Source organism: Podarcis cretensis, assembly GCF_951804945.1.
Source record: "Podarcis cretensis genome assembly, chromosome: 6".
Lineage (NCBI taxonomy): Eukaryota > Metazoa > Chordata > Lepidosauria > Squamata > Lacertidae > Podarcis > Podarcis cretensis.
Window position 1 is genome coordinate 58,154,083 of NC_137175.1, and position 17,468 is coordinate 58,171,550.

General features: G+C 42.0%; 2 protein-coding genes across 3 annotated transcripts in view; both read left to right on the forward strand.

Moving 5' to 3' along the window:
• The window catches only part of ZYG11B (zyg-11 family member B, cell cycle regulator), a 29,312-nt gene extending 26,210 nt beyond the window's left edge, over positions 1–3,102 (forward strand). Inside the window, exons 13-14 of the mRNA XM_079980735.1 lie at positions 2–99; positions 1,827–3,102. Of these exons, the coding sequence (XP_079836861.1) occupies positions 2–99; positions 1,827–1,990 (262 nt within the window). The 3' untranslated portion in view covers positions 1,991–3,102. The remainder of the gene's footprint in view (position 1; positions 100–1,826) is intronic.
• Positions 3,103–4,558: 1,456 nt separating this feature from the next.
• LOC307218470 (protein zyg-11 homolog B-like) lies at positions 4,559–17,052 on the forward strand. 2 transcript variants are annotated; one of them, XM_079980731.1, is made up of 14 exons: positions 4,559–5,146; positions 7,323–7,488; positions 8,575–9,329; positions 9,989–10,129; positions 10,342–10,518; positions 11,539–11,603; positions 12,855–12,954; positions 13,043–13,096; positions 13,229–13,390; positions 13,817–13,864; positions 14,249–14,446; positions 14,529–14,590; positions 14,973–15,070; positions 16,096–17,052. In XM_079980731.1, the coding sequence occupies exons 2-14, from the start codon at positions 7,476–7,478 to the stop codon at positions 16,284–16,286; spliced, it is 2,064 nt and encodes a 687-aa protein (XP_079836857.1). In that variant the 5' UTR covers positions 4,559–5,146; positions 7,323–7,475; the 3' UTR covers positions 16,287–17,052. The 2 variants fall into 2 exon arrangements, with proteins under 2 accessions (XP_079836857.1, XP_079836856.1); XM_079980730.1 differs by lacking the exon at positions 4,559–5,146 and adding an exon at positions 5,826–5,993.
• The last annotated feature ends 416 nt before the right edge of the window (positions 17,053–17,468 follow it).

A 17,468-nucleotide genomic window follows, 5' to 3' on the forward strand; every position in this document is an offset into this window, starting at 1 on the left:
GGTCTTTCAATCCCTTTTTCCCCTTGCTTGGCTGCTTCATGACTCCTGGGGTACAGCTGTGGGCAGTGTGGGCCATGCAGCACGTTTGCAGCAAAAACCGTATGTACTGAGACAAAACTCTACATCTTAAGCACCTCTTTCAACCTGTAGTTGGAGTGATTTCCAGACTCTATATTTTTGTGATCTTGAGCCATGTCTCTGCTTTAACACTCGATTTTCTTTAGAGAAAGCAATCTGACAACAATTCTAGATATTATATGTGAAACTTCATATTAGATAAACTCATGGGTTTTAACACAGGTTAAAAATGCAGAGTTGTTGTTGCTGTTGTTGTGTGTGTGTTCTAAATATATATGTTTCTATGTGTCAGTGTGAATCAGTGGATGGAGTCTTGGACTTTAATCAAGGCTGAAATTCCTCAGGCTATGAAGCACACTTGACAAATCTCTCTTTCTCAAATCTACCTCACAGAATCATTGTGAGGATAAAATGAGAGAATAGCATGCATGCTGCTTTGAACTACTGGAATAAAACCTGAAAACAAATGTAGTAGTAATAATAATAATAATAATAATAATAATAATAATAATAATATAAGTAATTTATTACAGTGGTACCTCGGGTTACATACGCTTCAGGTTACATACGCTTCAGGTTACAGACTCTGTTAACCCAGAAATAGTGCTTCAGGATGAGAACAGAAATCGTGCTCCGGTGGCACGGCAGCAGCAGGAGGCCCCATTAGCTAAAGTGGTGCTTCAGGTTAAGAACAGTTTCAGGTTAAGTACGGACCTCCGGACTACGAATGTAGTACTTAACCTGAGGTACCACTGTATTTATACCCTGCCCATCTGGCTGGGTTTCCCCAGCCACTCTGGGTGGCTTCCAACTGAGTATTAAAAACAATACAGCATCAGACATTAAAAACTTCCCTAAACAGGGCCGCCTTCAGTTGTCTTTTAAGAGTAAAATAGTTGTTTATTGCCTTGACATCTGCTGGGAGGGCGTTCCACAGGGCAGGCGCCACTACCAAGAAGGCCCTCTGCCTGGTTCCCTGTAACCTCACTTCTTGCAGCACAGGAACCAATGATAAATGCATTGATAAATTGGATCACTTGAAAAAAAGAGCTAGCACTAACTGCTCACTTGGTCACCCCCCAGGATAGGACACAAATATATTCAACTTACCTCCTTAGAGAAATACTACAGGGGTCCATAAAAAAGAAATAGAAAGCTAGTCCTTGAATGGCAGTCAAGAAGCCATTGCGGGTACAGCAGGGGTGTGGTGCCAGCTTTAAAGAGTGGGGAGGCTTAGACTGGGAGAAATGAGAAGGTTCTGTGATGTAGGAAGATGGGCTTGAAAGAGCAAGGAGCTCGATCAGGTTGGAAGGAGTTTAGTTTTGTTTATCACCTCTCTAAATCCACGGAGGTAGGATTGCAGGCATGTGGGAGAATTAAGCTGTCCCTTGGCCTCTTTTGGAGTGGATTCTTAGTTATTGTTCTCTCTCTTCTACACCACCCTCCTGAGTCTGAGCATGTGGAAGAGACAGTTTCCATTCCTGAAGCATGTAATCGGCACCTGCGAATGTCACGTGAGGACATCCTTAATGGTGGCTTTGCAACTGCTATCCCTTCAATAAGAAGAGCATGGAGGAGGACTGGGGAACACTTGCTTTTACTATAGCTTGCAAAATAATTTTGTAAAATCCCTTTGCACTTATAACCAGAACTTAAATTGGGAGAGTTGTGTGAAAAGTGATGGGAAGTAAGTATCTAAATTCTTGACCTAACTGAATTTGTTTCCCTCTTCTTTGTTGTTGTTTTAGCTGCCAGGTACTGCAGTATGCTGATAGAAGAAGGCGGCTTGCACCACTTGTTTAACATCAAGGAAAACAGCCAGACTGATCCAGATGTTCAGCGAATCGCTATCTCAATCTTAGATAGTTTAGAAAAACATATTTTGCGTCATGGGCGGCCACCTCCATGTTAAAAACAGACAGAAGCTAAGCCAAATTGAAAGAAAAATGTAACAGGGAATAGGTGTGTAAATTATCCTCTAATAATCCCTTATGAAGTATCTCTAGTTGGAATGGCTTCTGTTACATTGATCACCTTTGAAGCTTATTTGCCAGCTGTTGTGGAAGCAGGTACAGCACACGGCTGGCAAACATGGTCTTTAATGGTCTTTGCAATTGAAAGTTTTCACAAGGATCTAGGATTAATTCCTAAACTAGTTGTGTGTATTGGATCACCTCTGGCTGTGGAAAAGTGGAGACTGTACAATTCAAATGCACATCCAAAATGAAACTTCTAGGAATTTGTGAGTTCCAAGTACAGAAATTTTGTTTCTGCTTGCTTCATCCCTTCAGAATAGTTGTGTTTTAAATAGAACTGTTCACCAACTCAGTATTTGAATAGAACTACTTGTGCTTGTAACTTCAGCACTACTGAGCTCAAAACAATGTTATGTATCCACGCATTAAAACACAACTAGTTATGAGTAAGGTGACCAAGGATGTCTTGTTCCTCCAGGGACCTTTTCAATCCATACGGAGCCTTCAGAATTTGTTGGTTTTACACACACTCTAGCAAGGGCACCTGAGTTATGAATTGACAGTTTATCTTCCCCTAATATGCTGTAGTGAGAATCTGCTTATAGGAAGAAACTAGATTCTATTTCAGGGGAGCCAAAGGCATGGGTGGGAAAGGAGTGAATTGCATATTTTTTAATGAAGAAAAAAGAAAAAAAACCACAACAGTGCTCTTACACTTACTGAAACATTAAGTGTATGCCTAACAAAAAGGGTAGGAAAACTATGGAGCTCTCCACCAAAAGGATGGCTAAGGTGGAAAGAACTTCCTCAGCTTATGGGATCACACAAGACCAAGAATATCTGATCACCTTATTTATGACAGACTATTACTTGCTTTGCTGTTTCTCGTAAATACTCTCTTGTCAGTATTTGTGCAGTGAACTGTATGTGCAAGGCACCCCCCTCCTACAAAATCTCATCCAACATCCTATGTAAAGTCTGGTGTAAATTACATTGTTGTGTGGAGTATTCAGGTTTTACATAAAACTTTCCATGGTTAAAAAACTTACTCTGATGTGTGTAATCTGTGAATGTTTTATGGGACAAAATGGAAATTGTAACAGCATGCAGAATCATGGTATAAAGTAGAGCTGGTGGAAAGCAAACTATGCCATGAGTTAAGCTTCTTCTTTTCTAATATGTTGCTTTGTAACTTGCTTCACAAATGAGGAAAAAACCAACACCAGTCTTCCCTGCTCATGCAAGCTCTGATTTAGCATGGTACCATATATTGGAGGGATGGGTGGTGAAAGTGGAATAACTGTTTATTGTGTGCAGCGTATGTGCATGTGTTTAAACAGGACTTTAAAAGAAGGAAGTTTTTTATTAACTTTTCACACTAAGAGTGCACTTTAATCAAAAAAGCTAAAGATTCCTAAAATAATGGGGCATGGCATATAGGAAAGAGAGCCTTATTTTGTTGTTTGATGAGCTCTGTAGTACTGTGCTAGCTGTCATGGAAAATGGAGAAACAGTGAATAAATATTATTTCAGCCAGAGACTGAAATAATAATAATAATAATAATAATAATAATAATAATAATAATAATTACAAATAACTGTTGCCACCAGCAACAAACTAACAGAAACAAGTTTGTTACAGAACCCTGATGCAATGCAGTTTTATTAATACAAATATGTGCAATTTTAGCAGCCGTGGTTTTAACCTAGACAACCTTATGAATAATTGTTAGAACTGGACCACATATCTACAAGCTTATGAGGCCAGTGAAAATTTATGTGCAAGATTATTTCTGTATACATGAGGGGGGGAGAGAGTAAGAAATGCAGTAGGTCTTCCATCTGTCCAGTTGTCAAAATAGAAAAATCAGTTTCACATGTTGTGTCCATACTTTTCTAAAACAGGAGTAATTTTGGGTTGCTTTTTCTAGGTCTAAAATCTTTCCTAAGGTGGCCAGAACTGTATATAGTATTCCAAACATACTTTACACTTGCTTATGTTGAATTGCATTTGGGATTCTTCTGCCCATTCACTCCATTTGGAGAGATTATTTTGAAGTTCTTCACAATCCCTTTTTATTTTACCCACCTTGAATAATTTTGTATCATTAGCAAACTTTGCTAACTCACTGCTCACCATGAATGCTACATTATTTATGAACAAGTTAAAAAGCATGAGTCCCAGTGACAATCCTTGAGGGACTCCACTTTCTATATCCCTCCATTTGGGAGAACTGTTCGTTTTTTCCTACTCTGTTTTTTAACTGGTTTCTGACCCACAGGAAGACCTCTTTTTATTGCAAGATCCCCCCTCATGTATACAGAAATAATATTGCGTGACTGCTAAACTTACTTAGTGAGGTACTTTATCGTAAGCTTTTTAAAAGCTGAAATACACAATCTCCTTTTCAACACTTCCCTCCTTCTTAAAGACACTCTTTTAGCTAATAACTGTACCTTTGCAGTTGCATCACTACCTGCCCCATACCTGATGTCACATGGCTTGAGGAAACCAGCTTCATGGATCACATTAGGACTTCTCATGGACTTAATTAGGCCCATGGACTGGAGGGTCCTTACCACTTCTCTAAATTTAAAGCTCTGGTTAACTTACCTCAGCTGCTAAGGGAGCTGCTTAGAATGGGAGTTTTGAATAAACATAGATTAAGCTCTCCTAGACTGAGCACCTGAAGTGCTTGTTATTTAACATCCAAGTTCTGGTCGTGGTTGGACTATAGGCCAGCCAAGCAGCAATCCTATTGGCATCCAAACTTTGGAGCAGTTATTTTTATTTTGTTGCAAGTATAGGGTTACTTCATTCTGGTGATCTGTGGCAAAACAGTTTGTGTGACTAGTATTTCTCTATATAAAATTACCTTGTGGGTAGGGGCTCTTAACAAACAAGGCACTGATATGAATCACCTTGCATATGACATTTGTGTCCTTGTCCTTGTACAGCCCAGATTAGTTTATAAATGAAAGAGCTGTTGTTGTTATTATCGGTGCTATTTTTTCCTAGAAAAAGAGATGCTGGAACTTGCCAGGAACGCCTCCCTTGTTCTCCTAGAATGGCAACTGTGCCCACCTGAGAAGTGAGTTCTGGCTGGAAAAAAAGCCTATTATTATTATTACCCCACCTTTTTCTTTCTAAGGACTCAAGGTGGCTTGCAGATAGAAACAAGGCCAACTTAAAGCTTAGAAAAATATATTTTCAAAAATGAAAGCAACCTTATAGGAGCCCTCAGGGCTCAAGCATATTCTGCTTTAATAAGAAAAATTTAAAAATTGTCCTGTAGCCCCTTAGAGACCAATTTTATTGGACAATTTTTAATTTTTTCTTATTTATTTCGACTGTGTCAGACCAACACAGCTACCTACCTGAATCTATATTCTGGTTTAATTCATCAGAATTTAGGTCGTTGCCTGGACTAAATTTGCCATTTCAGTATTAAACTCGAGGGAAAAAGAAAGAAAATGTAAGAAGAAAATGTGTGCTAAGCAAGGTCTAGCGCCCAAACGACTGTATTTACAAATTCGTGGCCCAAGAAAGGGACACAATGGCTGCTCCCATCGCCCTGCATCCATTACTCTGCAATCTACTTTGCTCCCTAGTGGTGGGAGACGGCTCCCCTCCCCTTCCACCATTCATCGAAAGGAGGGGGAAGGGGGGGGAAACAACCCTACTCGGAGCGCGCATGCGCCTTACTTGCACCCTCTCCCTCGGAGCTTAAACGGCGTTCCTCCCTCTTCAGTCCGTGCTGCGCCGCTTCCGGTGAGCCCTTGGCCGCTTTCCGGTTACTTCGCACCGCGCACCCCACCCCCTCCGCTCCCGCTGGCGGAGTGAATCCCGGCTCCTCGTTCGCCATGGTGCGGTTCCTGCACATCCAGAACCGGCAACGAGCCCCGCTGACCATTTGCGGGGACTGTCCTGCCGTGCAGGTGGGTGGGGAGGCGGGGGGGGGGAAGCGCGGGGACCTGAGGAACGGTTGCCTGGGGAGGGAGGCGAGGCGGCGGAAACAATGGGCGGCAGGAGAAGGAGGGAAGAAGCGCTGGGGTTTCGAAAGGGAGGACTCGGAGGGCGGTGAGGGGCCGGAGCCTTTGGGGAGAAGACTCTGCCCGGAGGAGGAGGAGGAAGTTGCCCCGGAGTAGTTCCAGTAGTGACTGAGCCCAAAGCACCACCGACTCGCATACCCGAGTTTTTCGGGTTTCCAGAAAAGTGGCTGCGTTGGCTGGTTGTGGTAAAAAGAACCCCGAGACTTGGGGTCCCTGAAAGACCCTCGCGCGTTTTGTTAGGGCTGGAGTTTTTGGGGGCTACGGGCCAGCTGGTGGGTCCGAGAGGTTGCGCACACAGCCTACTAAACTTGGGTTAAAACTTTAGGGTCCCTCCCACGAGGCTGGCTGGCTTGGGGAAAGGGTTCCTCTTCGTAGGGGAGGAGGAAAAAGCGGGGGTTTCTTTCATAGGTCCGCTTGGCAGAATGATAATGATAATACCACGCTCATCTATCCGGGTTGCTCTGCTGTGGGCTGCCAGGCGCTGCTCAAGAGCAATCCTAACATGGCTACGCAGGAGTAAGCCCTAAGAAATTCAGTGTGGGGCTTACCCACAGATGGCTGTAGCCTTAGCCACCTGATTGCGACAGCTGTTGGTTTATTTATTGAATTAATTTGTTTTTTTAATTTGCTCACATCTCGTCCTTCCTCCTGGAGCTGCCCAGAGTGGTGGATAGACCCACCATTTAAAAACAAAAAGTAAAACACTCTTAAAATAATTAAAGCATTCTCAAAACTCTGTAACAGTTAAAAACATTCTTCCTTCCGATGATCTGGGGGTTGCCAAGAACTTTCCTCCTCAAATGATGATGAAGATTTAGTGGAAGTGCAGAAGATACTTTGTCTTAAAACCAGATCTTGCCCCCAGTGTATCCCATGTAAGTAATTGGGATAGTCTTCCTGCTGCAGTGTGGCTGGAGACATACAGTGTATTTACTATACCCAGTTGGGGAACGTTAGTCGTATGGGAACTTGCTTTAGGAGTGTTAACAATCCAAGGATAAACATTCTATAATCCTGAGTAGTGACCTGTTAGGAACAGTCATAATAATAATTTGTACTTGCTCTTTTTTTAGTATTGAGTGCTTCACTTAGTGATGGATACTAAATGCAGATGTATAAGTTTATTATGTGTACTAAATGTAGCCATGTATTAAGCCACTTTGTGATCCTAAGGAGTTTCTTACTGATGTGCTGCTGTTTTTTTATGGGTTATAGGCAGAAGCATCTCCATATTCCTTAGTTGACATCTGCTTGAATGCCTTGGTTGCCGACTTAGAAAAATTCTGTATAGAACGGCCTGATGGGTCACTGTGCTTGAAAGAATCTGAAAGGCTTCCTCAAGAAGTGGCCGATCGCTTGCTGCAGACAATGGCATATCGAGGTAACAGTTCTTTTTGTGCTAGCACAAGTGATCTGAACATGAGGTCATTCACAGACAAGAACAGCTTGTTCTAGCTAGCTCATTCTTCTGTGCCGTTCCCCTTCCTATGTAAAGTATGCATATCTAGACCATATTGGGCTAGAAATCTTATGAAATCCTCAAAGGAGCAAAAAATTGGATAAGGATAACATTAAGAATTATGCCCTAGATATTAATATTTATTTGATTTACATCTTGCCCTTCCTCCCAAAGGAGCCCCAGTCTGTAACTTAGCTGTCACATTAGCTTCACCACCATGTTTAGATTAAAATGTGCTTATTTCCAGTGGTCAAGTAGTGGTCTGAAACATGCTGCTTAGCAATATCCCTCATGCTAGGACAAACAGCAGTAGAATAAACTGTGCAAGTTAAGCATATTTGCATATAGCTCAGTTGGTAGAGCATGAGACTCTTAATCTCAGGGTCATGGATTCCAGCCGCACATTAGAAAAAAGATTCCTGCACTGCAGGGGGATGGACTAGGTGACTTTTGTGGTCCCTTCCAACTCTATGACTCTGTGTTATACAGTGGTACCTCAGGTTACAGATGCTTCAGATTATAGGCGCTTCAGGTTACAGACTCCGCTAACCCAGAAATAGTACCTCGGGTTAAGAACTTTGCTTCAGGATGAGAATAGAAATTGTGTGGCGGCAGCTGGAGGCCCCATTAGCTAAAGTGGTGCTTCAGGTTAAAAGCAGTTTCAGGTTAAGAACAGACCTCCAGAACGAATTAAGTACTTAACCCGAGGTACCACTGTACTTCTGTCAGGAATAGTCTGTTCACCTTGGAAGGTAGTCCATCTGGGTTATACTGCCATCTAGTGTTCACAGGCAGAAAACACAGAGTTGAGGAAATAGTTGCCATCACACTGAATAGTCGCCAATCCATTTTCTGCTTCCTGCCCAGGTGGTTCTGTTTCTACTCACCAGTTTCTCGCCTCACTTTTTGAACTGTTGCCTACCATTTAGTAATACAGCCTACTTTACAAATGACCATATTTCAGTAGTTTACTTGCTCTAACATAGGCTTGTTTTCCTTTCCTAATAGAACTGTTGAATGATGGCACTGTGGGCATTTTCCGAGGCAACCAGATGCGTTTGAAGCAAGCTTGTATCCGCAAAGCAAAGATTTCAGCCCAGTCTTTCCGAAAAGCCTTCTGCCACCATAAGCTAGTAGAACTGGATGCTGCAGGGATGAATGACACTGTTACTGTTGCAGATGTTGTGAGTGGGCTTGGCAGCAGTGCATGGATCCAGAACAACCTTCAGTGCCTTGTCTTGGACTCATTAACTCTTTCCCCTACAAATCCTTATGAACGGTGCTTTAGTCAGTTGTCTGGTCTTCGTTCTTTGAGCATTACCAATGTGCTCTTCCGTGATGAAGATTTAGCAGAGGTTGCTACCCTGCCAAGGTTAGAAAGCTTGGATATCTCCAATACTTCAGTCACAAAAATAACTGCACTCCTGGCCTGCAAACATCGACTTAAGTCTCTAACTATGCATAGCTTGAAATGCTTGAAAATGCCTACACCAAAGTTCTTAGATGTAATAAGAGAACTAAAGCATCTGATTCACCTTGACATCTCAGATGAGCAGCATTCCACATCAGATATTGCCTTTCGTTTGCTAGGCCAAAAAGATATTCTGCCCAATCTTGTGTCTCTGGACATTTCTGGAAGCAAATACATTAACGATGAGGCTGTTGAAGCTTTTGTCAGACAACGGCCAACGATGCGGTTTGTGGGATTGCTCGGGACTGAAGCTGGGTACACAGAGTTCCTTTCAGGAGAAGGAACCTTGAAGGTTTGAAGGTTTTAAATGTTCTATAACTAAAATGATACTTGAAAATATAACAAATGGTTTGGAAGGGCAGTTCTTATTCCAATTTGCTTGTAGCCTTGACCCAACAATTTTTATATCATGAATTGCTGTTGTTTTTTAAATTTGGAAAAATAGGTGTGATATTAAAGAATGAGTTTAAATGAAATAATAAATTTTTAAAGGAAAAGGGAGGTTCCTGTCTGTGTGCACAGCAAGTTGTGCAGCGCATAGAGTGGAGTAGCTCTGGAAAGAAATAGCACACATTAAAACTGTTCAGCTCCATTTTTGCCTAAGCCCTCTGGCTAAGCTGAGGCTAGTCTTCAGGCATATTCACTTACCACTTTTCTGGACCCTCAGAAGTGAGAAGGGTGTTGGCATGACAACACTTTGGCTTATCCACACTATAATAGTTCTTTTGGGTCATGCTAGTGCATCACAAGGGATGGATGTATTCCAGAACTGCAACCCCACCTCATTCCAGAGTTTGTTTTTGTAAAACACATTCTGATTAGGTTTGGATCTTCATGCTTGGTGGATCACCATGTTACTGCAGGGCTTTGTTAGCTACTGAATTTATTAGACCTGAAATGACCATTCTGAGCCTAGTCAGTGAAAATAATGAATTATTTTTATGTTCAAAGGTATCGGGAGGAGAAAATGAAATGCAGATTTCGGAAGCTTTGAAACGCTACAGTGAAAGGGCATGCTTTGTGAAAGAAGCCTTTTTTCACCTTTTTACGCAAACATGTTTTATGAGAATTACAAAGCCTGAAATCCTAAAGGTAAGCCAGATTAGTTTGAATGCAATAACTTCTTGCAAACTATTCCACTGGGGTCAAATTTTACAAATATTACTTAGTCCATTAGCTCCTATCTGCATTCCCCAAAGAAGTAGACCTCTCTTTATTCTCATTCATCCATCCTTATTTTTATTGGATTTTTGATTTCATTATGTATTGTGCTGAATTGGTTCTTTGCATATTTCATGCTGCAGCTTGTGATCATTGGAATGAGGAATCATCCTTTGGACTTGGCAGTACAGTTAACTGCTAGTGCCTGTGCCCTTAACTTAACAAGACAAGGCTTAGCAGCAGGCATGCCTGTTCGCCTGCTTTCCAGCGTAATCCAGCTGCTCCTCAAAGCCATGGAAACCTTTCCTGAACAGCAGCAGGTAAGGGTTTTGGGTAGGATACAGTTACAATTCAACAGCCCTAATAAGAGAGCAGATCTTACAACATCTGTTCTACCAGTACTAAAGCACAGTAGGAAATTTGCTGCTCAAATCAGGGCACATGAATGATAGAACAAATGGTGCACAAAAAAATTATATGGATTTCTTTTCTATTCTCCCCAACTTTTTGTCAGCTTTTAAAATGCCACCTGTAGCCATGGTTTGGAGTGTGAAGTGTGAAATGTTGGCTCTTTTAGATCCTTGGCTTATGACGTTGTGTTATGTTTTTTACATATATAGAACTGTATTTGGGGGCTGGGGAGGGCAGCAGATGTAGCATGTGTGATGCACCACACATGGTAGAACACACTGGCTCAGTTCACACAACTGTTGCCCTCTCACATGAGTGGGGTGACACACTCACTGCCTCAACACATACACAGGGTTCTGATTGGCGTGACTGTGAAGTGGCCCAGTGTGGGTTTAATCTTTGAAACTAGAGAATGCCTGTCCTCCATGCAGCTGTTAACTCTTCCAATATATACCTCCTGTTCCATTTAGTGCCCAGTCTTTGACTTCGGGAAAGTCAAGGTTCTGTCAGAAGTATATCTCAGAAATTGTCTTACCTCTGCTTCCATAATGCTGAATAATCTGATCCTGTCCTAGATAACTATCTGTTTTAATTTGTTGTTCCGTATGCTGATGACTTGAGAATGTTGTTTCATTTGGAGGGTTTGAGCTGTAGGGTAGTACTCAACTAAGTTATGTTCCTAGTAGACCTATGGAAATCAATGAACCTAAATTAGTCATACTCATGAATTTCAATGGAGTTCAGATACCTAAACTCATGCTCTTAAGCTGCAAAGCATTGAAAACATGCATTCTTGAACCATCTGTCCTGTAAAAATGGATAATTAGCTTCAAATACCGTAAACTGCCTTTGACGAAGGGTGGTATATAACTTGAATAAGAATAACAAATACAGAACCCTATGGTGCTGAATTCTCTCTTTCCATATAGCTCCAGAAGAACTGTCTTCTTTCACTATCCAGTGTCAGGATCCTGCAAGACGTTCCATTTAACAGGCAAGTGACTCCAATCAGTTACTGTACAGTATGGATAGACTTCTCTTCCCAGTATAGTCTGTCTGCCCCCTCGCTCAGTCTCTAGGACAGGGGTAGGCAGCCTAAGGCCCAATCGCCTTCTCAATCCGGCCTGTGGACAGTCCGGGAATCAGCGTGTTTTTACATGAGTAGAATGTGTCCTATTATTTAAAATGCATCTCTGGGTTGTTTGTGGGGCATAGGAATTCATTCACCCCCCCCCCCCATATAGTCCAACCCACCACATGGTCTGAGGGACAGTGGACCGGCCCATGGCTGAAAAAGGTTGCTGACCCCTGCTCTAGGGTTTCTCCTTTCTGATGAAGACACACATTCACTTTGAGACATGGGCAAAAAGAACTTTTTAATTTCCCTGCCTGCCCAGTAGGAGGAGTTCCAGAGGCTTTGGTAGAGTGTTCCCTCATGCTGCCTTGAAGGCCAGTGCAAATATGATGCCAGATAAACTAAAATTTCTTAACCAAATGGCAGTCCATGTGACTCGGTTGCTTCTCTGGATCATGCAGTAATGATGGATGAAGGACATTAGTCAGGACCCAGGCAAATGGAAGTAAACGGCCGAGGTGTATAACTCTGACATAACTTCTGTTGCTATTCATTCTCTGTGTGAGAGAGAGGGAGGAAGAGAGAAGAGGCCATAGATTAGTGGTAAAGTTTTTGCATACAGAATGTACCAATTTCTGTCACAGGCATCTCTAGTTAAGCAGACCTCATGTAGCAGGACTAGAAAATCTGAGACCTTGGAGTACTCTTGTGAGTTGAGTAGACAGAACTGCACCTTGTTCCTTTTTCCTATGCCTTGGGTTTAATGGCTCAGTTGCCTAGTAAGGAGAGACCACTGCAAAAACTTCTGATGCTGTTTGTGCTGATAAGGTGGGGTGGGGAATGTCAAGAAACCCTAGGTACTTATCATGTTTATACAGCAAATACACAGCAATGACTTATTGAAGAGTGGTGTATAGCTCTGATGTCAGTGCCTTGATCAGTTAAACACTTCTTAGGAATGGTCAGTTTGGTTCTCCTTTCATTTCTGCATACAAGGTTTGGGTTGTAAGCAGGCCTCTCTCATCTGCACGTTGCCTCAGGACAGGATTAATATCTGCTTAAAAACTGGTGAAAGTGAAAGGGGGAAACTGCTTTATTAATCTTGTTCTTTCACTATGACCTGGTTTAGAGTTGCAAAGTGTATACTCTGACAATGCTTTTAAATTTTAGGTTTGCAGCTGCGAAATTTGTTGTCCAGTGGCTTTGTAACCAGGAAAACCAACATATACAAAGAATTGCTGTTAATATAATCTCTATCCTAGCACTTAAGGTATGTGATTTTACATTTTCATCTAGTTCATCTTTATTATCAGAAGCTCTTCCACATACGGATTTCAAATATGTGGTTTGTTTTTTAGCTTTCGGACGAGCAAGCAGCACAGCTTGCTGCCGAGTTCTACATTGTTGTTGGGGTGAGTTGTTGCATCTCCTTTCCGCATAACAGTGAGCAATATTTTAAGAGGGTTTGGGGAGGAGAGTGCAATGTTGAAATTTGCACTTCATGTATTCTATGTAGTTAATGGTCTCGTTTTCTTCCTTTACAGAAACTACTTGAAATCGTTGAACAGAAAATAAATCAGAATGAATTAGATACAACTTTCCATTTTACACTGAGCGCACTTTGGAATCTCACAGATGAAGCGCCAACTACGTGTGGGCACTTCATTGATAACAAAGGGTTGGAGCTTTTTATGAGAGTTTTAGAGGTAAACGTGGTAGCTAGCTACCTTTCTAACCAGTTGACAAATACAACACTTTTGTTGTTTAGTCGATTAGTCGTGTCCGATCTTCGTAACCCCATGGACCAGAGCACACCAGGCACTCCTGTCTTCCACTGCCTCCCAGAGTTTTGTCAAATTCATGTAGGTCGCTTCTATAACACTGTCCAACCATCTCGTCCTCTGTCGTCCCCTTCTCCTTGTGCCCTCAATCTTACCCAACAGAGTTTTTTCCAGAGAGTCTTGAGGTGGCCAAAGTATTTGAGCCTCAGCTTCAGAATCTGTCCTTCCAGTGAGCACTCAGGCTTGATTTCCTTCGGAATGGATAGGTTTGATCTTTTTGCAGTCCATGGGACTCTCAAGAGTCTCCTCCAGCTACATAAGCTTAATAATTAAACCTATTTCTCTTTGCAGACTTTTTCATCTGACTCTTCAATACAGCATAAAGTTCTTGGCCTTCTGGTAAGAGCAGAATAAAGTGCAATGTATTAGAATTGTTTTAAAAGTTAATGTGTGCATTTTAAAGGTATTAAATCTGTCATTTATGATTAGAGTAACCCTCCGTGCTGTTCTCTTTTCTGGCCTTCATGAAAAGGTGGGAAAAGGAAGTTGATTTTTCTTCAGTAGAAAAATTTCCTTGAGCGTTGATATAGCAGTGAAATACATACTTCTGATTTTTTTTTTTATTGACTTGAGATGCATGACACTTCTCAACATATAAAGAGATGCTGGCCCATCCTCCTTTCAGGGGAAATTTATTCAGTTTCAGTAATAAAGTGACAACAAATTAGCACGGCATTGGCCAGCTCGTGGTTTTCACGGTTGTATTTTTTCTATCTTCATCAGAACAATGTAGCAGAAGTGAGAGAGCTGCAGTCCAAGTTAATGCAGAAGGACTTCATAGATCGTGTCAGTGATCTGCTAAGCAGCGCCGAAATGGAAGTGAACTACTTCTCAGCCGGGATTATTTCAAACTTGCTATCTAGAGGCGAACAATCCTGGGCATTGAGTCAAACACTGAGAAGATCCCTCATTGAAAAACTGGTATGGTGACTTAGATTCCATAGTTATTTCGAATATTTTCAGTGTTTATTGAAATGTTGACCCTTGGTTCTCTCTGTTACAGCATGCAGCTCTGTTGAAGTGGCCGACACCAGAATGCAAGATGGTAGCACTGCCAGCCTATAGGTATACCTCTAGACAAAATATGCCTTGGCCAGTAATTCTGTATACTGTATATGGTTACCTGGCAAGCAGGGACCCTCTGGAACATATCAGAAGGGAATAGCCTCAAATGTTCTAAATAACTTGCTCAACATTGAACCCTGTTGCCAATATGTATCTGCCAAGCGAACAACAAACCAACATTTATGACTTGTTAGAGGTTATTAAATAGATCCCAATATATTTATTGGACAATTGTAATTATTTTTACTAGATCAGTGCTATGTACATAAGTAGTTCTGCAATCCATCTTCATTTCTTTGCCTCAAACACCAGTTCCTCCCACCTTTCTCTGCCAGCCTTAATGCTAATCATGATTCTTAGGTACCTTTTCTTCAATCCATAGATCCCTCAAGCCTTTCTACCCATTACTTGACTGCTTTGCATTACCTGGAGTGCAGATTTGGGCAGCGTGGGCCATTCTGCACATCTGTTGCAAAACCCGTACGTATGGATGGTTTTCTTTTAATAAGCCTATGACTTTCAAGTTCAACCTGTAAAGCCTGTTGGGAATGTCCATGTAGCTTCCCCCCACCCCCCCAAAAAAACTTGGTAGAAGATGCAATGTATGTTGTAGCTATTCAGACCAAATGCTTTGGTGATCAGCTCTGTCCCTGCATTTGTTCTAAGCTCAGAGGGTGATTTATGCTGCTCCCCTTCTCTCTCTTCCTCCTCCCATTATTGCAATAAGGTATTAATACTGTGGAATTGTGGTGGGAGTAAGTCCCTGCTGCCTCTAACAGCAAATGCATCTTTAGAATTTTCCTGGCAAGTATGTGAGGTCTACCAGACCCCAGATATGTAGAACAGGTAAGTAGGTTGCCGGTGCCTTTTTACACACATGGACTTTAGTTCTCTCTTACCAGGTAATTGCAGCATACAACATGCTTCTGTTTGTGCGACAGTATAATCGCTATTCTGTTAGGAGGGTTGTGTGTCTAGAGAACCCTGTCTTGGTGTAGGGAAACAAACTTTAAAATTCCCTCAGGGGGCATTCTTACCTTCAGTTATGTCACACAAACTGCAGCAATGAACACTTTTTAAACTCCGTACTTCTCTGCAAAAATACAAACTGAGTACAGTTGTACCTTGGAAGCTGAATGGAATCTGTTCTGGAAGTCCGTTCGACTTCCAAAATGTTCGGAAACCAAAGCACAACTTCTGATTGGCTGCAGGAAGCTCCTACAGCCAATCGGAAGCTGCAGAAGCCCCTTCGGGCATTTGGCTTCCAAAAATAGTTCACAAACCGGAACGGTCACTTCTGGGTTTGTGGCGTTCGGGAGCCAAAACATTTGAGAACTAAGCTGTTCAAAAACCAAGGTTTTTGCTATGTCTGTGCTTAAAACTTCTGTGTTAAATGAGGAATCTCAATGTCCCGAAGTCAGGAGCGAAGTGTAGAAGTGAAGCTAGAGTGGTTATGTTCCATTCATGTTGGATCATCTAATAAACAGATTTTTGTTTCTCTTCAGCTGCCAGGTACTGTTCCATGTTAATAGAAGAGAATGGGCTACAGCATTTATATAATATTAAAGAAAATGACCAGAGTGATCCAGATGTCCAGTATCTAACAAACGAGATACTATCTTACGTGGACACTCACATGAAATATTATGGGAAGCCTAAACAGCGAAAGGAGATACAAGCCAAGTCAAATGGATAACCGAGGGCACGGCTGTTTCTTTCATTTTGTCAAGTGCAGAAGCTGCGATGGTGATTTCTTAATGCTTTCTCAGGCATTTCGGATCAAGATGGTCCTCCTTGTAAGATCTGAGGGTACTTGTATGGCATGCACATCTGGAAGTCTCCGACAAGTAGCTTTAATTTGTAACTTGCCTTCTGAAAAGGGAAATGGGGCACCGTCCCGAGAGAAAACTGCTTAGTAGCTGACTGTACAGGTCTTGAAAAGAGTCTGTTGGTTTTATAAGCCACCAATTTCATATGGTGGTGGTCAAGGACACTGCAAATGGAGGCTTTAAAAGCTACTTGTTCTCGTGCCAGTAATCTTTCTTCTTGTCAGTCCAGGAACTGTTCCATTTTTTTGTCCATGCCTTGCCACCAGTAAACTCTGTATTGCTTGTGGTAGCCGAGAGAAAATAGGATTGACTTAGCCTTGGAGAAACACTTTTAAAATCCCATGCGGTGAAGGCAGAGGGGTTTTGAAAATCCTGGGCAAGGGAGAGGTAGGCTGTTTCAACTAAAATGTTGAATTAGTCTTCAACAGGCTGTTAAGCCATTCCAAAGCGTTCGTGAGGGGCTTACACACATTCTATGTGCATGTTGTACAGGGGAGATTCTGGCTTTGTCAGTTGTGCATCCACATTGTTTACGAGTGTACGCAAACTATTTTTGTACTTGGAGGGGGGAAATCTTTCAAGATACTTTCTAGGTTTTAATACTTAAAATAAAAGGCATGTCCAATGATGGTACAGAGATGTGACTGCAAGTTTTTTCTTTAATCAAACTGGTTGGCATGAAGGGTGAAATGGAGGCTTCACAAGAATTATCATACTATTATGGAAAGCAGCAACTTTGTAGTAGAGCAGGCTTAGCTGAAAATTTTCATCCATTGTGTTGAGCAGGCACCCCCAAACTCGGCCCTCCAGCTGTTTTTGGGACTACAATTCCCATCATCCCTGACCACTGGTCCTGTTAGCTAGGGATGATGGGAGTTGTAGTCCCAAAACAGTTGGAGGGTCTAGTTTGGGGGTGCCTGGTGTTGAGTTTCCAAAGGAGTGACAGGTTGTTAGGGCTAAGCTAGATGTTACGTATTAACCTCTCCGCTCAGAAAAACAGATGGAGGCGAGTGGTTTTAGATGGAAAGTGCCGGCTAGGCATAGGCAAA

Bases quoted from the DNA above. Each gene is read 5' to 3' on its own strand.
- LOC307218470 (XM_079980730.1), top strand. From the start codon at position 5,919: ATGGTGCGGTTCCTGCACATCCAGAACCGGCAACGAGCCCCGCTGACC. The intron at 13,097-13,228 runs GTGAGTTGTTGC...CTTCCTTTACAG, and splicing joins AGTTCTACATTGTTGTTGGG to AAACTACTTGAAATCGTTGA. The intron at 14,591-14,972 runs GTATACCTCTAG...TTCAATCCATAG, and splicing joins GTAGCACTGCCAGCCTATAG to ATCCCTCAAGCCTTTCTACC.